This window comes from Festucalex cinctus, chromosome 21 (genome assembly GCF_051991245.1).
Source record: "Festucalex cinctus isolate MCC-2025b chromosome 21, RoL_Fcin_1.0, whole genome shotgun sequence".
NCBI classification, from domain to species: Eukaryota; Metazoa; Chordata; class Actinopteri; order Syngnathiformes; family Syngnathidae; genus Festucalex; species Festucalex cinctus.
This window is the reverse complement of record NC_135431.1, coordinates 3417444-3443629: the sequence shown is the minus strand read 5'-3', so window position 1 is coordinate 3443629 and position 26186 is coordinate 3417444. Positions and strand designations below refer to the sequence as shown.

At 42.3% G+C, this 26186-nt stretch overlaps 1 protein-coding gene across 1 annotated transcript; it reads right to left on the bottom strand.

The window, feature by feature from the left end:
• Positions 1-1532: 1532 nt before the first annotated feature.
• On the bottom strand, positions 1533-22559 carry pinx1 (PIN2 (TERF1) interacting telomerase inhibitor 1). The gene is made up of 7 exons (XM_077511271.1): positions 22521-22559; positions 21792-21901; positions 21470-21562; positions 21313-21391; positions 20980-21069; positions 16190-16272; positions 1533-3883 (listed from the first exon to the last, which is right to left on the bottom strand). Exons 1-7 carry the CDS (start codon positions 22537-22539, stop codon positions 3440-3442), a joined length of 918 nt encoding a protein of 305 aa, XP_077367397.1. The 5' UTR covers positions 22540-22559; the 3' UTR covers positions 1533-3439.
• Positions 22560-26186: the final 3627 nt, after the last annotated feature.

Genomic DNA, 26186 nt, shown 5'->3' with positions numbered 1-26186 from the left:
ATGGCATAACATTAGTATTTTATGGGCAAACAACTGTATAAAATAATTTTACGAATCACACAAGTACATTTCTTACCTTGGAGCTGACTTAAGGTGCACCTGTTGATTTTTGACAGAAGACAGACAGATGAGTGCATCATTTCATCCAGGTCCATGTCTTTATTTATTTAGGTTAGTTTTAAGGTGTGAAAATAGAATAAAAAATGTGCACTCAAAGAGCAAAACGCCAAACAAATGTCACACTCAGGAGATCATGTATTAGCTTAGCTAGCACAACAACAGAGTTCACATTTGTAATATTTTAAAAGGACAAGTACATGACTTACCTCGGAGATGTCTGTTTTTGTTGATTTTTGATGGATTCGACCAACTATGTGAACAAACGTGTCGCTTTACCCATAACCTGCAAATCAAAACGCAAACAGGCCTACAAACGTCGCACCCATGAGCAGGTAGCTAGCTCTGTTAGCATAGCTGGCTAGGATTGCTGCCTTCACATTCGTGGCATAACATGATGCCACAAAACTTCCAATGTTGGAACGTAACAGTCAAATAAAAATATCAGCAAAAGTTGAACGTTTTAAAATAACATTTTTATTTTTATTTTTTTAACCCAAAACCTGCATTTGTGTGTCATTTGGGTGCTTTGGAATTGAATAAAAAATAAAAAAAATAAAAAAGGTAGCCATCTTTCCCAGAAGAGTGGGAGCGCACGCACACTCACACCCAGAGGAAGAGGATACGCCACCTGACGGCCCAGATTGTGCCTCCCGCAGACACATCAGTGATGTATGGCCTCGCATTTCCTCTCCACGCACTCGTTTGGGGAGTGAAAGTCAGCGCCTCGGCCACATTACGCAATTTGACCATCGTAGAGCCCCATTACCCGCTTAACTACAAAACAATAACATCACTTCATCAAAGGCCAACAAGGGCCAAAAACCAAAAACAAACAAACAATGCAAACATGAGTCAAATTCAGCCTGAAATTTCATTAAAGTTTGCTGGCATTGTGTTGGCGTGTCTGCAAAAACAAAAACTACTTGAGCAGGTTGAATGGAGCAAATGAAGCAATGGCCAAAAGGCGGAAGTCGCACAACAATCATCTCATGAGAAATTAGTAGAAAACCAGACCAAAACGTTATGCGCAACGTTGTTCTGTCTCGACAAAAAAATGAGACGCAAAGTCTAGACATCCATTTTAAACACGTTTTGCTTCTGTCATGACAAATAATATAGAAATGAGGCCAAAAACTAAGTACCAACTTTTTTGTATTAACATGACATTAGTAGAAAAACACATTTGAGAAAATGTAATTTTAGGGGGTCAGGGAAAAAAAAAAAAAAAAAAAAAAAAAAAAAAAAAAAAAAAAAGTTGAGCCTGACTGTTTTTGATTTGCCACCACAAATTTTACAAAATGACAGTATGATTGAGATTATTTTGCCATGAGAAATTTGGCTTGCAAATTTGACAATATTTCAAGTCTTACCCATTTTCTAATGAGAAATTTGTTTAAAAAAAAAAAAAAAAAAAAAAAATGAGTAGAAATGGGACCAGGAAAATTGCCCAATGTTTGTTTTCGCATGAGAAATTGGTAGAAAATGCAACGGTTGAGAGCACATTTTTATTTTGGTCATGAGAAATTCCTAGAAAAACTTCAGCCTGGTGTTTCTTCATGAGGAACGTATTGGAAAATAATATTGACCATATATTTACAAAACAGAAGTCCTATGTTTACAAAAAAAAAAAAAAAAAAAAGCCCTCTAATTGTGGAGGAATTGAAGTGGATATTTGTTAGTTTTTGAATGAAAAGCATGCAGAATGTTTCCCCCATTTTTTAAAATTTTTATTTCATGAGCAACAAGTGGAAAAAATACACGGTTTCATTTTGAGCATCTCATTCTGTCAACGGTTTCTGGTTGCAGCGGTATTTTTTGTTTTTTTTTCTCTCCACACAAAGTGTCTGAAAGCAGTCAGTTGTACGTGTTAACTTGAAAGTCCGTTCATGGTGGTTAGCATCTCAACATTGAGCCAAAAAAAAAAAAAAAAAAAAAAAAGTCCTCATCGAAGGCATTTCCTTGAAACCAGAAATGATTAAACGAGTGGCGTTTTTTGGAAGGAACCTTTTGCTCTTTCCTCGTCTGACTCATCCCGCCGGCGGTGACGACGGCGGCCGCGGACAAACACGTTAGTCGTGTCGTGCGTGACAAACGGTTTCCTCGTTACCGTCAAGTTGGTCAATCGTGACACGACAGTGCTGACGGGCGGGCGGGGGGTGCGTGTCTGCCAACCGGACGACAACTTTGGAAAAAAAACAGCCTTGAAAAACAGGTTCAGTTCATTCTGCGACCACGCTCACAACTCAAATCGCTTGCATCTCAAATCGTCTTTTCACAGTCAAATGAATGGAAACATCATTAATCCGTTTCAGACATCCAAAAAATATATAAAACTTTTTTTTTTAACAAGAAGAATTAAAGGTGCAACGATTGATCCACAAGTGAATGATAAATTATTTTTGATAATTGATTAAACGTTAAATATAAAACTGTCCTTGAAATTTCAGCCTCTAAGTTGTCTGACGTACATATTGTACACGGACTCATCTTGCAGAGGATAAAGAATATATGGCTGTGAGTACTGTTATATTGAATATTGCTAAATGTGTTGCTGCACTGTTTTACTTCCTGAAAGGCTAATAGAGGCACATCCCAATATGTGTTAGCAATAGCATTAGCATAGCAGAGAAAATGCTAAACTAAATGATCGTTTTAAAAAGACAAGATGGGAAGTCATTAAAAAGATTGACGCGTTTTTGAAGAAAAAACAATAAATCTGCCGACTGCTTGCAGCTCAAATAAAACTGCGAATTTGGGTCACTTGCATCTCAAGGCATGGCTGTATTTTCGAAAAAATATGTCCCCTGCAGTTGACTGACGACAAGTCAGCTGGGATGTATGCTGTCACGTCTCAAAATCATCCCATCGGTTCATATTTCTCACGTGGCGCTGGCTAATTGCGCCACTTGACGTTTGAGCTCATATAAATGCGGATTAAATATCGGTTTTGCGGGCAAGTTAAAAGTTGCGTGCGTGCGTGCGTGCTTCCTTATGTCAATTACTGTCATGCGTTGCAAACAAAATCTCATTGAGGATAATTACACGAAGGGAAAAAATAAAAAATAAAAAAAATAATTACACGAAGGCATTGCCGGCCAATACGACAATGATGACGATGCGAGTGGTTGAAGCCACACCCCCATTTACAACTCATTCCCAGAATGTTTTGCGGCGCGTCCGATGCGACTTAACCAGTCCGACCATCGTTGGAGCCAACAATGTTAAAACCGGATCCGTTCTTTAAAAAAATAAAATAAAAATAAAAAAATAAAAATGTTCTGGCGATTTGTATTTTAACAGATTTCGATGTGTAAATGCATCACAAATCTTGCAGCTTCTTCTTCTTGTGCTTTTTGGATTTCTTGCGCACGGCAAGCGTCTCCGCAGATTTCCTTTCATGTTCACTCACCGTCTCCATTTTGTTTTTCTTCTTCTTGGAAGGACGTTTCGGCTCCTCAACTAAATTTTCACTCACCGCGTCCTCATTTTGGCTTTTCTTCTTTTTGGCCGGCTCACCACCGGCTTCGTCCGCGCCGTTCAACGTTTCCATCTCCTCTACGGCCTTCCTCCTCTTCTTCTTCTTCTTTTTCTTGGTTGTAGGTTCTTCTGAATCCTCGCCGGCGGCCTGAGCCTGGGCCGCTTTCAACCGGGCCATCCTCTGTGCAAAATACTCCTGCATGGTGAGGCTGCTGGTGACCGTCTTGGCGACGGAGTCCGCGTCGGCGGCGCTCGGCGGGCTCGGACTCTCACCGCTGCTGTCCTCCTGAAGAAGATGAGATTGTGGGCTGACAACTTTATTTGTAAAAGTAGGGGTGCACCGTTTGATCGGGCGGCCGATTTCCTTAAATTTTGGAAGATTGGTAAACGGCCGATCGCTTAAAAATAAACCGATCTTTTCCACCAATCTCAGAGGTCTGGAAAAAGTCAGCCACTGCCCTCTTGTGCTGAGATTACTAGCAGGATTTTCATTTTTTTGAAAGAACTACTTCATCTGAAGTTAAAACAACCCATTTGAATTATTTCGCCCATATTGTTCAATGTTTTCCAATAAAATGAGATAGGATCACTGAAGGTATATGCTGCCTGTAATGGGGAGAAAGGGAAAAAATAAAAATAAAAAATAAAAAAAGAAAAAAAAGAAAAAAAAAAGGAAAAAAATTAAATAAAATCGGTATCGGCAGGTCAGACTTTTTTAAAATTGGGGATCAGCCAGGAAATTGTGATCGGTGCACCCTTATTATATAGCATACAAAGGATGACAAAAACAAGAGTGACAGAAAAGTGAAAGACACAAAAAAAAAAAAAAAAAAAAAAAAAGTGTACAACGCAATCGAAAATGCTGCACATTTCAACCTGCTCGTAAACGGATGACATCATGCACTCCATATCAAAACCTGCGCTACTCGTTTTGGCATTAACATTCTGATGAAATAAACAACAACAACAACAAAAATGGGCGGGGTCACTGAAAATTTCGAGCACAGTAGAATATCACTAATCTGGCAATTACATATCCATCTGGACAGTAATTTCGTCGGGAAAAGGCGGGATATTCTGTACAATAATTCGAGCTGTTTGGACGATGCAACATTCTACACGTTTGTTTTAACCAATCACGGCCACGGGTGAAAATTTTGTGTTCGTTCCTGTCGAAAGGGGGGTAAAGCACGAACATCTTACCAGCTAGAAATGCACGAAGCACCTCTCGCTGTTCAGCATTCAACAAGGAAACTGAGTAATTCTGCAAGAACAGCTTCCTGGTTTCGTCACAGTTGCATATCCCGCCCACAAACACGATGCCGCCCTATGATTGGTGAACGGTGGTTATCAGCGGAAGTGGTAAAAGATGTATTCTCCGAAGTTTGTGAACTCACAAATACTGCAAGAGTTCATGTTGCGAGAGCAAGGTTAGAATATCACAGTCACAAACTAAAAGCCAAAGAAAAAGCAAAAAGATGCTGATGGAGCTCATAGAAAAACTTGATGTCCCATTTGACATGATGATGAGGTTGAACTTATTAGTTATATTTAGCAATTTCTTTTCCTGGAATCTAACTGGCCTTCACAAGCAACCGGGCGGGCCCAGCAAGGCCGATTTGTCACCTGCCGCTCGAGACCCATTTGTCTCCATTTTCCTAATGGCCTACTCAATGCATAATGATTTGCTGCGAAGAATACGCCACCTTCCTCCCGAGGATCGCGCCAAACAATGAGGCCGCCGAGGCCACTTACCTTAACGGCAAATTTGGGGGGCGGGGGGGGGAAGAACGTCACGCTGCGCCGAGTCGCCTCACTATTCGGCCTTTTAAGCTTTTTGTCTTTCGTTATACTGCCGTTAGGCTACTTGGACGCCTACAACAAATTAATGTATAGCAACTTCAAATCTTGGCCATGGAATGAATTAAACTCTTAAGTGAAAGTGTTAACTTTGGTTTAGTGGCGAATCATCAGTTGAGTTAATAAGCTGACCAACACGCTAAAAGCAACTGCTCGTCAATACATTTCCATAAGGGACGAACCATTGTTTGATGTACGGATATATTGATCAAGGCGTGAAAAAAAAAAGAAGAAAAAATGCTGTTGTGCGACACTAAAAATCTGATAGAACAATTGAGGTATTCAACTGCGGAGAAGAAAAAAAAAAAAAAAAAAAAAAAAAAAAGCAAAATCAAACAAACAATCCATGCATCATCAGTGATGATTGAGGCTTCAAAATTCCTCCAGTTGAACAGCAAAAGTTTTCAGCCACCTCACAAGCCTGAGTAGAGAAAACCTTGCGCCTTCTTTGGCCATTAAAAGGAAACTTTCACAAGTTGGTAGGAAAAAAAAAATAAAAAAAAATAAAAATCTATACTGGCACAATGGCCACGGAGAGCGGCGGCGATGGCCACGGGGGCTTTGGAGCGAGCTGACAGCGCCAAACAAGGTGTTAACCGGAATTTGGGAGGGGGGTGGGGGGGAAGATGGCTAGGGGCCACTTTACAAGTGGCTGTGAAATTGCTCTCTCTCCAGAGAGCGGCGCGGAGTCGGCAGGGCCGATGAGCCGGCACAAAAAGGAGAGTGGCTGAGAAACATCTCCATCAGGTCAAAAGTGGCCTCAAACTTGCCATGGCCGCCCGCCCGGGGCGACCCATCAGGAAAATGCTGCGCTGGCTGTCGGAGCCACACCGACACAACACAACACGTGCCATCAACAGCATTTACCGGCAGTCTGTTGATGGCAACAAGTTACTAGGAAACACGTCGCTATGTCGCCGTTTGCGGATCTTCTCAACTGGTTTCCGCTAACCTGTTATTAGCCGTCGCGCTTTCGTTAGCAACAAAAAACACAACAAAAGATCCACGTGAAATGCGAGTACCCCACCAGGAGATCCGATTTCCCTCTTAAGAATCAACTTCAAATGGTAAATGAATTGTTAATAATGTCAATTTGAGCCCAACTGATGTAGACAGACAATGAAATTGAGGCTTTGGAGGGAAAAAAAAAGAAAAAGAAAAGGTTAAAAATATACTTCTATAATATTGCAAAATATCACAAATAACATTTTCCCCCAAAAAAATTGAGGGGAATTATATTAAATAGGGATGTAACTGGCGCTAGCTTGCAGCAGTTTTTCACCAAAACTTCACCGGTTTGGAAATACTTCAAAATTGTGAATCTTAAACTAAAAGAGCATTTTTGTGTTTTATTTTGAGCGTTGACTATTGAAGAGTGACTGTGCTGTTTTTTTTTTTTTTGGTCAAACTTAAAGGAAATACATTTGTTTAAAAATATCTTTTAGTGATTTGTTTTATTTATCAAAATGTACTACTGGTACTGGTATCGGCAGTTGGTATCGGTGAGTACTGAGGGTCTGAGTATCGTATCGGTCTGAAAAAAAAGTGTTAACTATCGAACATCCCTAATATTAAAAAAACAAACAAACGAATTGTTCAAACATTTACTAGTACCTCGGCAGTACCGAGGGATTGTTTATTTTAAAAAAAATAAAAAATAAATAAATATAGAATCAGCATAGTGCATTTCATTGACAACGTGACTCAATATGCTTCACATATTGTCATGAAAAGTGCAAAAGCAGTTATCCATCCATCCATAATAGAATACTTTCAAAAGTGTGTTTTAATCAGATCATGTGTTTTAACGACTTTAAAGAGTGGGGAAAAAACAAAATTTGGCTCATTTTCACCTACAGCAGTTGGGTTTCAAATGTACACAAGTGGAGTTGACTTCAGCAAAATCCTTTGCAGGTTGCTCCACATTTCGGGTGAGGAATGGAAAGGTTGGAGAAAGCACCTATGTCAACCCACCATCATCATCATCCTCCTCCTCCTCCTCCTTCTTCTTCCCCGCCCCGAACCCCAGGAAAAGGATGCGTTGAGCGCACCGCGTGCAGCCCTGAGATAAGGCTCCTTCGGCAGAGGAGCGGCCTGGCTGGCTATCGGCCCCTTTCCTGCGCCGCGCTCTCCCCAGGTGGGGGGGGGGCGGTGGAAGCAACACGCGGAGGGCCCCGCCGAGGCTCCGTGAGAAAAAGGCGAGCGGGCGGGAAGGCGTTCAACAGGCCGCCTCATACAAGACACGGCACTTTTTATCTCTTGCCGCTAATGAAGGCCACGGTAAGCCAGCCGGCTTGCGTGCCAACCGCCATTCAAGGAGGCGGGCGAGCGAGCGAGCCGAGGGATGGCTTGGCCGCCGCTGGAGAACGTTTACTGGCCGTCGAGTCAAACCTTTCCCAACGACATGCACAGCAGCGGAAACGTCTGAAAGGACAACATGCCACCGTTATTAACTCGTTCACTGCCTCCAACGTTTACTGGAATCCAACCGACAATGAATATTAGAGATAAATAGATATGTTTTGTTTTTTTTAAGTTTTTTCAGGGCCGATACCGATGCCGATTATTATTATCCAGGAGACTGATAACCGATATTCGAAACAGACATTCATTCTCGGTTAAAATAAAAATGGATGGGGGGGAATATTGGCATTAAAAAAAAAAAAAAAAAAAGAATAAAAATGCCATTCTTGACTTAAAGCATTACTGCTTATTGAACAATTTTTCAAAATGTTTTTTTTTTTTTTTTGTATCTTGGACAATGTACTTCATTTTTAAATTTATAAAAATGTTGAGGGAGCTCACAAGGTTATCAGCAAGTCTTAAAAAAGTTACATGGAAACTTACACAAGTAAATACCTTTGTCATGACTCGGGTCATGCAGGAGTAATGTTTAGGTATTGTCTCATGACTGGGGTCACGCCTGGGTTAAGTTTGAGTAGAGTTCACGACCCGTTATGTGTCTGTTTTGGTGTTTTGGTAACAGCATCCAGTTTCAACTAGTTTTAGGCTATATGATGTCTGGACTATCTTTAATTACTGGGTTAACAGCCAATCAGAGAATTCCAAGTCAGTACTGGTACTCACATGTCTAGCCACAACCAATGAGATTGATTGACTGTTTATATAAGGGTGTGAGAATTGTGTGTGTTTTGCCGGATTATTGCTCACTGTTTCGCTGTGCTTCTCCGCTGCCCAAGGGGGGCTTGGCGTGTCGCGATTCTCGATGCATTCTCGTTGTTTTTAGTTTAGTCAAGTTATCTGAATAAATAGTTAAAACCTGATTTGTGTCCGTTTTGGGATTCAACCCTTCAGCACACAAGAGAAAAATGCTTTTTTTTGTAATACTTCCGGTTTTTCCCTTTTCGATAATTTGCAGCCAATATTGCTTGGGTCGGTAATTGCAGCAGGGTGCCCTCATTGTCCTGCCACAATAATAAATTTGGCCATACTCGGGGTCTATGGATCAGGCCCTGATTAGCCAGCTGTCTCTCCCTGATGAGCGCCAGGGTCCAGCAGCCCCATCCTTCACATGCTTGATGTGGGCGGACAGGGGGAAAAAAAAAAAAAAAAAAAAAAAAACGGGCGGTAAATAAAACAACCTTTCACCGCGTCGCCATCAATAACTTCACTGAATCGTCACTCGCCACCAAAACTTGATTTCCCCTCCACTTGCGACATTCTTCACACAAAGTATATAGCGGAAGGTTTCCGCAAAACCCGGTTGTGTTTTTCCAACAAAATAAATGCGTTTTGAATAAAGCGAGCGTTTATCATCAGCCGAACAAATGAAGACGGCATTATGCATGCGGGCGCGAGCGCCTCATTTTCGCCGCAAACGCTTGGCGGAAAAACGCCCACCGCAAGCCCACCGCCGCGGATGACGAGCACGCTCGGTCGTGATTTATTCAAGTGGGTGATTAAAGCGCCGGGTCTGGGAATCTTCAGCAGACACTAATTAGCCTGGCCCCAGCTTAACTAAGACACACAAACCTTGTTGTTGTTTATTTTTTTTCTTTCACCCACCAGTGCTAATCTGTAACCGTCAGCGAGCTGGCACGGACCTGCCCAGGGAGGGAGAAGCCAGGAAGGTAAGCGCTAAGCGAGCGAGCGGCGCATGTTCGACTGGGCGCTGGCGAGTGGCCTTTGGCGGGGTGTTGATATGTTGTGGTCGCTACGAGTGATTGAGGTGGAGGGGGGGGGAAGCTGGACAAAAGGTTAAGCCTTCAATTAGATGTTATCTGAGAGTGGTTGGCTTTAAGCATGACGCCCTGCTGGAGAGCATCGGACCGTGAAACTGCCATGGCGCATTTAACCGCGCAAAAAAACTTCCAACACGGGTGGGGCAACGACATTTTTCCGCATTCGTAATAGACATCTTGTCGTGTAAAAATAGAGCAACATCTGAAAGTTAAAATGAATTCCTGTCACCGTTAGTCCTACCTCGACTTACAAGTTGATTTAGTCTCACCTCAGTGTTTTCATTGCACGCTTTTGAATACAAAAGGAAAAACTTGCTCAACTTAAATATCTTGTTTTTATAAAAGAGAATCGAAAGGAGTAAACGTCTGTCATAGTCTTAACTACTATAACTTGGGACAGGATAAAAGTCAACAACAAAAGTAGTAGAGTAGAAGGTGTGCCTTTAAGGGGCGTGGACTAGTGAGTGATGTAAACAAAGTATTGCTGGCTTGCTGGCTTCCCCCCCCCAGAGATTCAAGCTCATTCATAAGTCACATTTTAGCATGTGACACAAAGCAAAAAAATAAAATAAAAATTAAAAAAATACACAAATAAAAAACTAATAAAAAGTTTTGGACAAAAAAAAAAAAAAGCATACAAAATGCAGATGCACACTTTTCACTGAAAGTAAAAGTTTCTCTTCAACTACAAAATGTTCATATTGCATTTGCTGTAAAATAATCTACAAAAAAAATTACTAGAACCAGGCAAAGTGAAATACATGCCATGAAGTTCCCCACATAAGTTATTGATAGTGAAAGATCTTGAGAGCAAAATAAAACTATAAGAAGTAGATGACATTTCCAGCTAAAAAAAAAAAAAAAAAAGATTTTTTATTTCGTGCAAAATCAGCAAATTATGCCCCATTGAGAATAAATATCTGGTGTCATATTTTTTTTCCACCAAGGGGAGCGTTATCCACTCCCAACCAGGCGTGCAATATTTCATGTGGATGAGGGTGTGGGCGGCGGACCCTCGGCAACAGGTGCCCCCCGACGGGCCTTCGCTCTCGGCCCTTTGCGACCCAGCAGGCGTGGGAGTGGGAGAGGCCATAACGTGGGGGGGTCACGTTGACCCCGAGAGGGCCGGGCGGCGCGCCGACCGTCTGACTCCATGAGGTCCAAAACGAGGCCTGTGCCAAATCATCTTTGAAGCACTTGAAGAGTGGGAACAAACTCACTAACAGGTCTTTGGAACGATTTCCCTTCCCCTTATTTTTCTCACTCTGCTGTTTTTCCATCCTTCAACTACTTCTACAATACAATTAATTCAAACCATTGCAGCTCTTTCCAAGTCATTATCCAGTATATTATTCCATGTCTTGTATATCATTCCACACGACTATAGAGATCATTCAACAATTTTACATTCAGCCTCTCAGCCTTCAAATGTAATTTCTCCAGAAAATGTATTCACACGTTTTTTTTTTTATGTGATTGATTACACTTAAGTCGACAAAAAAAAAAGAAAAAAAAAAAAAAAGTCATCATACCCTTTTCCTTAACATGACTATGAAATACAAATAAAATGTAAACAAAGAATTCAAATTCTCCATTGGGACATGACAAATATTGGAAGAAAAAGTCCACTGATTCAAATTTGAGCTTGCAATGAGAAACGTGTCATCATAGAAGAGTGCGCAGTTGGGTAAATAAAACAGTGGCTTGTTTCCACCTTTCAAGTGAGGCGGCGCTTTTAAAAAATGACTAACTTTTGCTGATGTATGAATCGGCGGGGAGTCTATTTATCAGCAGGCCCCCTGCGCTGGCCCGCCCGGGTCCCTCAAGTCACCAGCCGCCGCGCTCCCCCTTTGACTGATTAATTAGCCAATCAGAGGACATTTTTCACCGGGCGGCAGAGTGGTTTATTTCAGCTAATGCCGGGCTTTCCAGCCGGGGGCCCGCCAGAGCCTCGTCGGCTTTTTCCGCCGGCCTGGGCGGAGCGGCCAAGAGGTGGCGAGGAGATAAATCAAGCCGGGGCCGCAGCCTCCGAGCGGCTCCTCTAACGAAACCCCCCGAGGAGGTCGAGGTGGGCCGGCGGAGGGGCCGCGGGACGGCCAGTGGCGCTGCTCGCCCCACGATAAGCGCGGGGGGGGTGATGGGTACTGCCAGAACGCCTTCATTTAAAAAGTGGACGCCACCTTTTTGATACCGTCGTTTGTCACGCGGTGAGTAATTGTGTTGATTGGGGGGGTTCGGGAGAGGTTTGAGTGCGTGGGACGGGTGATGGATAGCGCAGCGGTGAGGATGGACGGACGCTTCACCACCGGCCTGACTGCTCACCGACTCCAAGTGATGTCATACGTTTGCGACATGAAGGAAAGTGGAAGTCATTCACCGATCACGAGGGATGGGCAAGTGCGGATACTGCACTTTGCACCTGTACAGTGTTCCCTCGTTTATCGCGGGTGTTACGTTCCAAAAACTACCCGCGATAATGGAAATCCGTATAAAAAAAAAATAATAAGAAATCCCGTTAATTATATATATATTTTTTCGTTTATTATGTTTTTTCATTTTGGTATGATTTTTACTTTATTATAAATGCTTTTTCATTCATCATATATATTCTTTTTTTCATTTACATTCATTTTTTCCATTAAAAGTATGTTTTGTTTTTTTTATTTACTTATTACAATATACAGCACAGTATATATCTGTTTAATTTATTATGTGATTTTTTTATCGTTTTGGTACGATTTTTAGTTTATTTTGAATGCTTTTTCATTCATAGTTTTTTTTCCCCCCATTTACAGTAATTTTTTTTACATTAAAAGTGTTTTTTAAATTTAAACCAGTTCCCACAAATACACATTTTTTTTTTAAATCACATTATTTATTACAGCTAAATTGCATTATTGACTCCTCTGCACAACATTGAATGTAAAATAAAGCATGAATAACGAGGTTTGTAAATCAACTATTTAAATTTGTCATGTATTTAATGACATTTAAGGCCTAATTTTAGCTAAATCAATTTAAGGCTTTGTAATGACCTGCAGAAAGCCTGTATGAAGATGAATATTTGCAGGATCTCAGGTGTACCTAATGTTGTGGCTAGCCCAGTCCGTCTCTCCTTTGATGAACAGAGGCGTGCGCGCGTGTACGCGTGCGTTTTGGGGGAGCGTTGCGAGCAGCGATAAGAGTCGAGCAGGAAGCACATCACTGCAGAGGAAGGAAAAGCGCCCAGCGGTGGGCGAGTGGACAGGAGGCCGGAGCGGGACAAGCGGTGGGCGGCGGGGGGTGAAAGCGCTCCAAGATTCATGAGGGGGGCCGTACGCGGGCGGAACCCCGAGAAGCCGACCCGGATCGGGTCGCGTCTCCCGGCTCGGACGCAGACGCGCGATAAACGCTCGCCGGCGGCGATAGCGAAAAGTATTTTCAATGTTGTAAATACGCGAGCGGGTCGTGCATCACCCACGTCGGATCACATTCTGCCAGGCTCCGGCACAAGGCCTCGCGGGACGCCATTGTAATTGTGTTGGATTTTTTTTCCAATACGGTCAATGGCGTCCCCGCTGGCTGAAAAATAACAAGCCATAACCAAGCGATTAGGGAGCGACCGCCGTCGTGTGTTTGCTGGCGTTTCCAATGCTAATCAGCCGGGGAGCAGCGGCCATTGTTGATGCGCCCGCTCGACACCTGCGAGGGTTTGGGGCTTCTTTTTTTTTTTCTTTTTCTCCCGTAAAGCCACATTTTGGGATTTTCCCATGCCAGTTTCTTCAAGACAAATGTTGCAGATAACAAAGGCAACAGAAAAAAAAAAGGTGTCATGGTTCCTGTGGATCCTTCGACAACCCAGGAAGCTAAAATCTTCCTGCAGTCGTTTATTATGCAGCTAAATATCACCAACTATTTTATTTTATTATTATTTTTAATCGTTAGTCATGATGAATCATTATGAAAGTTTGTGCAAGGGTGGAGCATATCCAAGGAAGACATTTTGGTCTAGGTTAAAGTTCATCACCCTTTTATCAACTTAACTCATTCACTGCCTTTGACAAGTATACTTGTCAATTGTATTTTTTAGAGCGGTGCTAAATGGGGGCGAATCTGAGCATGCTCCACTGTAAATATCAAACTTGGAAACAACTTTACTGATGCCCAACCACCGGTAGATGACATCATTGCCCCATTTTATAGGAAATAAACACAGTTTCAGAGTCCATGGGAGAAATGGCTGTATTTTGGCAAACCTACATTTTTCTGCTGTCAATTATAAAAGAACGGGACGGGACAAAAAGTAGGGAGTCTATTCTGTTATTTGGTAGATTCGGTTTATATATAATTATTGAATGTAATATCACGTGAGTATTGGAAATGTAAAAATTTTCTATAATGACTGGCAGTGAATGAGTTTTAATTGCGCAAAGATTTTTTTTCCTCCTACGTTTTCCTTTATTATAAAAACATACGACAGTGACTTATCTAAAAATTGAAATTATTGAAATTAGGCCAATGGAGGCGCTGTGATGCCTTTAAAGACGTGTATCACAAATCAGGATTATGATGTTTACATTGAGCCAAAACGTGCAATAATGTGTTACAAAGGACAATATGCTTATTTTTTGTATTAAGTTTACTGCAGTGTATAATAACCTTCCTTTAAAAAAAAAAAAATAAAAAAAAAAGTTTACTCACTGATTCACATCGAAAAATGTGCAAATTACTTTTTGGTGACTGTGCAAGAGCCAAGTGGTTTTAGAACGGCCGTACAAACTTTAAAAACTGCCAAAAGCAGAAATAGAAACTGTTCTGCAAGCATTTTTTTTTTCTCGCATCAGACTTTAATAACGGCACACCTGAGGAGAGGCCTCGGAGACACGAGTGTGACGGCGGAGGGTGGCTGGGCAGGAGGAAGGGGGGGCGGTGTTGGCGGTTCAGAGTGCAAATCCTTTAAGTGGATTTGGGCGCTCTTGCCGCCCATCAGCGGCCCGCTGACGGCCACGTTAAAAGCCGCTCGCTGTGACGAGGCTAATCCCGGATCACGGGCCGCGGCTCATGAGGGGAAACACTTAACGCAGCAAACTCGGGGCGCCGCATCAGCGCCACCGCGCTTCAGCTCGGCTCCGGCAACGAGACCAAATGGGGAATGTCCACTCTCATGTCGAGTCGTACCTTGACTTAAGAGTGCACCAACTTATCAGTTTAACAAGCTTGTGAGGTTAGGAACCGATTCATATCAATAGGCAACATTTTATTTCCTAATGATCATTTCTGCAACATTCCTAGGAAATCACAATGTCCTAACGGCCTGTGGGCACCTCATGTGGTGACCAACATGGTGTCCGATATGGATATTGGAGTTGTATTTGTACGTCCTGCTTCTTAAAGGAACACAAGACTTGTGAAAAACTATTCTGTGAAATGGATCATTTCAACCCTAGCAAAAAAAATAAATAAATAAAAATGCAAATTTATTTTGAGCAATTATGATTTTTATATCACTTTTTAATGAATATTTTTACACTAAGTACTGTATCGGCATTTTGGACAGTCACGTGATCATCGTGACGTAACGCGTGCGTAAAATGCACATTGAATGTCATGGCCGCCTGTGGCAACTGACGAATTATCGCGTCCCACGGCGGACATCAAAAGGTGGAATTACGCTTCACAACAAAGAAAACACTTCTTCAAAAGCAGCACAGCCACTGAAGACACCGAAAGCCGGATAAAACTGGCAGATCCGGCCGCCGGCGAGTCGAGTGGACGGTCAACATCCGGGTGACTTTGACTCTGCTAGATGTCGTGTGCTACGCCTGATTTACGCCCCACACGGAATGACATGAAACCGGACGTGTTGAGGACTTTACTCTGAACAGAATTGGCGCAGTATTTGGGATCGAAGACGTCTATTTCTTGCACATTACGTCAGCAAATTCCCGTTGAAATGAGCGAAGACGGCTTCCGGTTACGCACGGGATACGTCATCACGATAACATGACGAGGAACATGGCGTCCCTCAACGTACGTTCGAAAATAGATATTTAAAATTGTTGTAAAATGAAATTCAGGGATGCCAGAGATATTTGCACTTTTATTCTTTGTACACATGTCTACCAACGTGACATTTTTCAGATATTGATTAAGGCAAGTTAATTGAAAAGTAAATCGGCAAATTGCAGCTGCAGTACATCTTAACACTACCCGTGGTAACTACAAAACTAAAGTGTCCACACACAGCTTTATTGTGACGAGGTGTGACAATCGTGCATGCGGCGCTGCGCAAATGACATTTTCGTCTGCCAAAGAGTGTAGTCAGCACACGCATGTTTGTTTTTTTGATTAATTATGACGATTCATTTTGTTCAGAATTTCTCCGGACTACAGATGGATGGAACGGGTGTTAGAATTTTAAGACTTGGGCACATTACATTGTAGACCTGGGATGAATGTGAATAGGGTGTTTTTTGGAGCCATTTATGGGCTCAAATTTAAGTTTCAGACTTTTTTGCTGGAACCCTGTTAAAAGTACTTTTGTGTCATACCTGCTCTGGATCAGTGGCAGACTTTGCTCTCTTTCCAAAGATACAATTGAGGTCGGTTGCACTTCGTGAGGAGAGGTCCTTCCCTGAAAGAGTAAACATTTCATAAAGAAAATGACAACATTTGGCGCGACTCTTCTTCGTGAGTCTTGAGCCTTCCATGAACTTTGAACTCTGAAAGGTCTGTCAAACAAAAGGACAGAATTTTTTTTTCTTCCCCAAACCGAGGGGAATAAATATTTATGTGAAAAATAAACACATCAGCACAGAACAAAGCTAACAACATAAATTTGGGCAGGGCATTTGGGGGGGCGGCACTGAAGTGATACGCCCCCTGTGGCTACTGAGCGCCACATATTACGAGCATGTGAAGTGCGGAAGGACGTCGTCAAGCGCCACGTCTGTCGCCGACGCGGAATTATAAAAACGCAGACATCTTAAGTGTGTAGCATGATTGTAGTCATCCCAAACTTGAAGAAAGGGGAGCTTTGCTTCTGTCTCCGGGGATAAAACGGCAAAGAAAAATAAACTTGGGGGCCGGCCCCGCCTCCAGACTGCCGGCACTCTCGGGGGCCCGGCCTCAAAGGCTCCTGGAGCGCGCACGCTCGTCCGTCTTGGGCTCCGGGTCCTGTTCGTACAGCTGCATCCTCTTCCTTCAGCGCGCCTCTGATAACATTCGGTTATTTATTGCTCGAGCAGCTCTATCTCCCCGCACACCCTTTCGCAAGTCGGCTCTGAGAAGCTACACCAAGAAAGAGAGCTAAAAAAAAAAAAAAAATAGATAAATAAATAGAGCGGGCCGTGCTGGTGAAAACAGGTCCAGCGTGACCTGTCGGGCGGCGCAGGAGAGGAAGAGGCTGTCAAAAAACGGCCGGCTGGCAGGTGAAAGTGCAAATAAAGTCGTGATAAAAAGCCCGCTTTTCCTTTTGCCGTTCTAAAAGGTGAGCCGGAGGCCGACCCGGCGTGTTATTCAATACATTTGCTTGCCAGGGTTTTCGGATAAGTCGAACGACCGGACCCGAGGATCACCGTCACTCTCACAAGAGTTTTTTTTGTTTTTTTTTTATGAAATAAAAGATGTGATTGCGCAATCCTACAGCGGTGAGGAAGAATACGAGGAAGCCCACCGCACGCAGCGACCTGCAGCCGTGACAGCTGATGGATGGCGCTGGCAATTAAAAGTGGGTTAGCGCTTTATGGTATTGCTGGGGGCCTGCCACTAAAGCAGCAGAGATTTGAGTCACACACACACAGACAAAAAAAAGCAGAACAAACAAACGCCATCAATCCTAGCAGAAAGAGAGCGCCAGGCAGCGCCAACAGGAAGTCGATTTAAAAAAAAAAAAAAAGTAGATGTGGCAGGGGGGCCGCTGAGACAAACGGCGGCTTCGCTGATAACTTTTGCCATTTTCACAACATCATTTTCACTAAATATTTGCAATTCATTCACAGATCACGTGTTAAGTGGACACTAAGAGAGCTTCTCGTCAGCGTAGCAATTCACCTCCAACCCACAACAGGTAAAAATCCTCAATATCAATGTTCGACACTAGTGATAGCCCGATATGGGTTTTTTTCAAGGCCGATACAGATTATTAGTAGTCGAGAAGACCGATATTTCAAGCCGAGATTCATTTGCAGTAAAAGAGGAAAAACAAGAGGAAATATTAGTGTAAAAAAAAACAAAAAAACTTTCATATGTGTTAGAAATGTCTTTGCGATGAGTAAAAAACTGTGACCATCTTGCAAATCCTGATGAAAACCCTAAATTCGCTACGTTCGCAAGCATTCGCAGCTCGGTGAGATGCCAGCTCTATCAGCATTCATATTTATAAAAAGGCAGAGGCTGATATTTGTCAAAATGCCAAATATCGGCACCGATAATCGGCTCGGCCGATAATCCATATATTTATATAATCCATATGGTTTTTTTCAGGTTCAATACCGATTATTAGTAGTCAAAGAGGCTGATAACCGATATTTGAAGCTAATATTCATTTTCAGTATACGCACCTTTGGACAATTTCAAGTCTTTAGTGAATGAATTTTGGAAATGGAGGACAAAACTGATGGCTATAGTTCTAAAACCTTGTCTGAAGTTATTAGTGTGAGACGAATTCTCGCCCCTCAGCATTTAACACAAACGTGTAAATGGGTTAAGTCGATTTTTTGGAATAATCCCACTAAGGAACGGACGACCAGCAAAACATGACCCCCTTTGGCAGAGGTAATTATGACTTCACCGCTTGGCTTGTGCATAATGCCGCTTTAGAAGGCACGACGAACCTCGCTCGACTCGGACGACCTCCCGTAACGAGCTTAGCAACCGTAAATCTGTTAAGCGCGCATGAACTTGGCAACGGCTCCTGGGGCGGGGCGGCGGAGCGGGCGACCGTTCAAGGAAGGCATGCAAGCAGGCACGGCGGGTTTTGGAGCCAGTGATGCAACTTTGGATTCCCGTACGCCATCCGACGTCAACAAATGAAAAAAAATAATGACCGAACACGTGAAGGCGGTAATTTGTTTTTGTACCGGGCAGGGCAACCCTCCGCGAGCGTCGCACAAAAGCCGCCTGTCAATCAGCTGACGCGAGGACGGGAACGGGGGATTAAAAAAAGATGACATTCCTACATTTCCCATCAAGTTCAAAGGACAAACTGGAGGAGCGAGCGCCTCTCGGTTTGCCCGACAAGCGGCGCGACATCACGTGTCCGCAAAAAGAAAAAAAAAGTGGAATCTTGTGAACGCACGCAAGCTACATTTCCCATGATGAGCCTTCCGTCCGTTCTCACCACGGAAGACAAAAACTCTTTGGACAGATGCCGTCAAGTCAGGTGCTTCCTTTTTTGTCTTGATGGTCCCCAAACAGCTGCTAAGGAGGGTCTCCTCCAATGCATTACTTGGAAAAGTCCCAGGGGGCATCACACTGATGACAGGTTAGGGGGGTTCGAGTACATCCCGGGGCAAAGACAATGAAACAAATCAACACAGAGTGGACGTTCACATTCATCACAGTTCAAAACTCACGAGGAGGCTATTGTTAGAGCCACTCGTCACGGCGGGGCTGTTTTCAGGGGGGAGGCGCGCTAATGTGGTTCACGATTTCATCCAGAAAATATATCATCAATTCCGTCGGAATCCCCTCGCGCAGGTAGCCGACATCCAGGCGGACACGATTGCGCTTTTAATCTTCCATCTGCTACGTCCACACAAATGGACACGCCAGATTGCCCCAAACAGGAAGCAGGAAGCGGCTGCCCAATGACGTGGAGATGTTCCACATCCAGATGTTTACCGGCTACCGCGAGAAATCAGCTTCTGATGAATGACTTTAGCAAATGTCAATTCGGCCGCAGGATTGCAACAGAAATGAAAACAGCAGGGTGGGTTGTCCCCTGTATACTTTAGCTGGCCATTTTCAGTAAAGGTCATCCCTTTTATTGTGCCTTCAATTCATCTTGAGAAGTAGTGACGGTAGATGGATGCCTCGAACAGGGTTCCTACAGGCTTCTTCAAGGTCAATTTAAGACTTTTACAGACCTATTTAACTCATTTGCTCCCAAAAACGTATAAATATGTTTTATTTTAAATGTTTTAAGTGCCCCAAAGACGTATTTATATGTTTTTTATGGTAGAGCATATAGAAGGCTATAATGCAGCCTCTCAACTGCATATAGTTTGCAAATGACTGTAAAAACGATGTCAGACTTGATCTGTTGGGGCGACGGAGAATATTAATCCCCGCATACGGCACAACATTTAAGACCCAAAGATCAAAATGCAATACTTTTTCAAGACTTCTAAAGGTATTTTCATATTCAATGATTTTAAGACTTTAAGACCCCGCTGGAACCCTGCTAGAAAAGCAAAACATCACATGATGCATTGCAATTACAAATCAGTACAATCAAAAGCAGTGACAGCACTGAAATGAAGTGTTTTCATTTGTAAACACTAATTCCACAGCTCTATATTTGTAAACAAATGACAATTTTGCCAACAAAAGCCATCTGTTTTGTTTTTGTTGGTTTAAAGTGAGCGTCCTGTAACGGATTCTGGGACCGACCTTCGATAATCTACTAAGGCTAAATGTCTTTTGCATCATTAACGCCAGGCACTTTCTGACATTTTTCCCCCTTTGAATCTCAGTCAGCCCTTCATCTCGCAACTATGTGCAAACATTAAGTGGCTCGCTGATGAAATATGACCTGGCGCTTACTCATTTTGCTGTCCACTCATCCCTAACACTGAGTTCCTCCTTGTGCCTATCGCTGCCTTGCCTGGCAAAACTTCCTGACATGTAAGAGGAAAGAAGGTTAATTTTTTATTTTATTTTTTTAAATAACCTCCCCTGGCAGTGACCGGGCCGAGTGACCTCGCACGGGCCGACAGAGTCCTGATGAGCGTCTGAGCCGTGAGCCAAGATGGGAGGAGGGGGCGCGTCTGAGCGCATGGCATCAAAGTTTAACATTAAGAATGAAGAAAATGACACAATCAGTGTGATGTGAAGGCAAAAGATGTTTTTTGTCCATTTTTGGAGAAACCGTTTTAAGCATTTTTAATTATTTATACAATTAAATTATTGAAAATGAGAGGGAAAAAGTAAATGATCCCCTATCTTGGTTATAATCTGCATTAGATTTTAATGTTATCGAATCAAATTTGTTTGACTATAGGTTTAAACTATGGGAAAAAAAAAAATCATATGGATTTTTGGATGAAATAAAGATGCACAAAAAAAAAATTAAAAAATCATTATCAGCAGGTCAAAACTGCTAGAAAAGTACACACACCTTTAGCGAATTTCATGTAATGGACTCGCTTTTTGGACGTCTTGGATTTCTCTTCCAGGCTGAAGCCTTTCTGCTCCTCGGGCAGACTTTCTGTAGGAAATACATTGGGTGGAAAAAAAAATAAAAAATTGATAGCGCCATTAACAGCGTTTCATTCCCCACCATCTTGTATGTTGTACTGCAGCACCCTCTAGTGTGCCAAAAAGGTAAGAGCTAAATTTAAAAGAATGTCAAGTGAAATTGTTTGTTTAATGACATCATTGAAGCGCTGGTGTATCTGAAGCTTGCACACTTGAATTTTTAGCAAAGAGAAAAGAAAAAGTATTTCATTACCAGTGTTGTTTTGGCCGTGGCAGTCGTTTAGCTGAGCAAGGAGGTCGTTGAAATCATCCTGGTGTGCAATCCAGTTGTCCTGGAAAAACAAATGCAGGCCATTCAATCAAGACGGCAAATTCAAATCGGAGAGTCAAGTTTGGATTGGTGAGCTCACTTCATGGCTAACATTGGCTCCGAGGCCATAGCTGTTGTTTTTCACTTTGACTTTGACATGGTCAGTGGCACCTTGCTCACTCCTGCCCAGGCCCTACATGCAGAAGGGAGTTCAGACAATTTTATACATTTTGTAAAATTACATTTGTATTTCATTCTGTCATTATTGGTCTAAATTCCATTAGTAAGAGAAACCCTGATTGCTGTAATATGTTTTTACAGTACAGTACACTTATTGCAATGCCCATCCATGTGGGAAAGGAGCGCTAAAGTCACCGACGATGCACTTTTTCAAATGCAAGTAGTGGAGTTGGGACACGTACCTTTCCCTTGGACCAGCCCATGCGCTCCAACATCTTCTGTCCAAACTTGGACTCGTCATTACTCCAGGCAGAGTTCCGCGGGTCCACTGACCACTTTAATTTTCTGCGGGCTGAAAACAGAGCAGCATTTACTGAAGAGGAAGTACAAAAATAACAACAATAATAATAATAAAATTTCTACGAGTTATCGCTTGGAAACTAAAATGTCTCAAATGTTTGTGTGCAAGAAAGTTTTTTCCCCTCGTTTTTGTCAAAACATATTGCATTTTAACGCTTCTTTTTAAACGTGTATGTAACATACATTTCAGAATACGCACTTAAGAGTGAATAGTAAGAGTACAAAGCGTTTAAGTCTTCTTTTTTTTTATCAGTACTTTACTTACTTTTGCCTCCTCTTAAAAATAAACCACTAATAAAGCAGAGCTGAGTCACAAATAAGCAATATCACGCTCTAATAATAAGAATAAGGAGTTATGTAACGAGACCGAACCGAACCGACCTCAAATGACAACACACGTGCCGACTCTGACAGAGGATGCTAAAGCTAATGTCAAGTTTTTTGAGGAACATTTTAGAGCTATTTCGATAGACAAGACACTGTTAGATTATTGTCAGGTTAAACCAAAGGGCACACGGACAAACACGCTCTTAAACACAAGAAAAATGTCAATTGTGTATGACAAATAGCGTATTATAAAAAATAAAATTAAAAACAAGACATTTCCTTACGATCGGCGAGCATGGACATCCTGGAGGTCCTGTGGCGGCTTCAGCAACAGGAGTCTCACAAGGTGCCTGACGAGAATAAGTAGGCGCCCTACTGGTCGCCTGTTTGGAATAATATTTAAGAATATTATTGTATGGTATTGCATTTCGTATAAGTGTATGGTCATTTTAAATACTTATTTATATTATTTGCTTTTTTTTTTAAGTATAGTAACGTAATGGTTTCATTGAATCCACCAACAGAGGGCGCTGCCACCCATGAAAAGACAACCGTATGTCAGCATCGATAAGTTCAATGAACCTCAACACCCTTTTTTTTTATTTATAACTTTTAAATGAGGAAAAGCCAAACGTTATATAATATTGCAACAGTTTACAACTTGACACACACAATGACAGCTTATAAGCTACACTTGAACGTGGCATCTTGTTCTCCCACCACTAAAAAAAAGAAGAAGAAAAAAAAAAGTGAACTCCCTTGGCTCAAAAGTGGACCAGCCGGATTTTTGGGCAATATTCCTGTCCCTTTTTTTTTTATGTAACTGATTATTTGCAAGGCGACTTGATGGCAGTAATGACTATGAGTATGATTTCATAGTAAGCTTCACAAGGCCAGTCAGTCTGTGGGAGTTCACTTTAGTCAGACATATAATTTGGCTTTGTTTTGAAGGCTTGAGAGTCAAAATAATGTCTTGGAGTGGATGAAAACAAACTGCGGCCTTGAGTTGCTCCTGTTATGGAAGGAAAAAGTTGTGTACCGTCTGTATCGAGAAGCAAGGGGCAAAAAAAACTAAAAAAAACTAAAGTGTTGACATTTCAAGACCAGGATGGTTTGCAGAAATGCTGCATGAGAAAGATTTATTTGATAGATTAGAAGTTGTCTGACCTGAACAAAGTGTATTGTTATGACCAGTGGGAATGACAACATGGCAATGGAGCAAAATCACTTGTGTGAGTGCACTTTCTTTTGCTCTTCTCTTATTCGGTAGACTAACCAGACCAGGTCTCGACCCACTTTGGACAGCTTTTCTGCACCGTTCAGAAACAGCTGTTGCCATGGCAGTCCAAACTGGATTATGTGAGCGACAATCTGACCCCAGATCTGTGTTTAATAACAGTCGGGTGATGGGATTAAAGCCACTCTGTCTAACAAATTGAGCTTGTTTCCACCCACCTCAAGATCCTTGAAATCCATTTTAGGTCCATGCACGAGTAAGAAAATTCAAAATCTAGTAAACATGGCTCACAAAATAGTAGCTTCCTTCACAAAATTATATACTACTGGTTTTTCCTCGCTAGCAAAAAAATGTTTTGTGCTACTAGTGTGCTGAAATGTGGCGGAAAACTAATATTAAACAGTCTCATGCTAGTAGTTCTTATAAGAGCATTTATTCAGTATCTTACTTCAGGTTTGTGTGCTAGTATGCTAATTGTCCTCACTAGTAGGACAGCTTTGGAATACTAACACACTGTGCATGTTATTTGAGGCAAAACCATGTGCTACTAGTGACATTTGTAAAATGTGTAACACTTGGCAGTGGATGAGTGAGGAAAGGTTGCCTTTTGAAGTGACTGCATTGTGCTGCTTTCACGAGCAGGAATCTTGCTCCGCGTTCGTTGCTACCTTCAGCTGCAGTTGCGGTGGAATGCGGATGAACTTCATTGCAAGATAGTCGGCGGCAGCGCATGAAGGGCGACCAATCCTAAAGACTATAAAAGAGACCAGTCCAGGTTCTGGCGCAAAGATGGATTTTTGGTAGAAAATATGAACCAAAATTGCATTTTTTTGTTCTCTTTTAGAACATTTTAGATATTGAAAAAAATTATTTTTTTTACTTACCTTCAAAATAGCAGAGATACAATGAGACATAAAACTAAGTTGGAATAAATAAACTCCAGTAGACAGCAAAAGATGGCGCAGGTGTGTGGCCCAGAACAGAATTACATCACGAAATAAAAACAACAAACAAATGAAATAAAAACTAGATAAATAAATAAAAACTTTACTCATTAACTCATTCAATCCTAAAAAGGCGTAAAAATGTGTTTACGTGTTTTATGCAAGAGCATCCGGAAGGATGCAGCTTCTGACATGAAGAGGTGGCTTAAATCAATGGTAGTTATTACAAAAACGGCCAGCAGGGGGAAGCAGAGTATAAGAGAGCAGCCAGGGCCATGTTGCAACAAGCTCTTTTTGTCAGTGTTTTCCACTAGAAATGTGAATAATGATGAAACTTATCTAATGCTAATTGCTGCAAAACGGAAACAGATAGAAAAATACTTTTTTTTCCTGATGAAAGAAGAGACTCTAATCTTTCTTTTGGTAGGTTCCAAGTTTTGTTATAGTAATAGAACACAATATTCTGTGAGCCTTCAGTCAAGAACCAGTAAAACAACCGGGAGCGAAGGAGGTTGCTTCAGTAACTTTTTAATATTTTGACAGATTAATAGTATTTATACCAATTATTCTTTTGTTTTCAATGAAATACTGGGGACTAAAAAGAAGGTTTTATTTCCTCCAAAAGTACTTTGTTAAAAACTCCTTGGTGGAAGATGATGAAACTAATTGAAATGACGTATCATACAATCTAGAGTTGGGTTATCTCTAACATGCAGACGTCTTGGGGGGTTGGCGGTGGTGTGGGCCTCCGTTGCCACGGCAACAGGTCCAAGGCGCACAATTAATGTTATAGAGCTCTTTGGCCTACTGCCCCCCACGTCTCGTCCTTCACCCATGTAAGCCTCGGCACACAGTGGGAATCTTCTTACGGCCCCCACCCCCCACGGAGCACTGCCCGCGCTCCCATTGGCTGACGGGTGACAAGCCCGCGAGGTTACATAAGGGGCTTGAAAAGGAAGGACTACCCCAGCCCGCCACCCCCCCCCTCGTGGTGGCTTTGTTGCTGTTTGAGAACGGGGCCCGCCACAACCGCCACCCACAACACCCGCCTTTGCGTCTTTTCTCGGAAGACCTTCGAGACTTGTCGACTTTTCAGGCAGATGTTAACACATTCACTGCCAGCCCAGCAAAAACGTATCATTTGACGTATTTTCCCGTCAATGGCAGTGAATGAGTTAAGTACTCCATAGGTTGGATATTGCGCAATACCGTATGGGCATAATGAGCCTTTTTCAGTCTTGATGTGCACTCATTGCACTTTTTTCCTCATAAGCATTTTTTCCATAACAGGCGGGAACCTGTTTGACGAAGTTTAGCATGTGGCTCTATTTTGATCTTGTGGCAGTTGGCGTCCGACTCAAAGTGCGTTATGTAATCCGGGGAGGCTTTCTTGTGTGTGTGTTCACTCACGTGTGAAGCAACACACGCACCACAGATGAGGGGAAAAAAAAAAACGCGGGCGCGACTGCGACAAATACTTGAAAGTGAAATGAATTCCATGTGTAGTAATGCTGTTGGACGGGTGACACTTGAATGTCCTCACCGCGCTTTAAAAACTCGTTCAACTCTGCATGAGTACGCAAGAAGAATGGAAGCAGCTCGACTGACGACAAGGGACTTGTCGAAAAACGTGCAAATAACATTTCACTCATTCAGTGCCATTGACGGCTATAGACGTCAAAAATCCATTTTGACTGGGCTGGCAGTGAATGAGTTAAAAGTGCAATTTTTTCCTTACTGTATCATAAATGGATGGAAAACATTCAAAA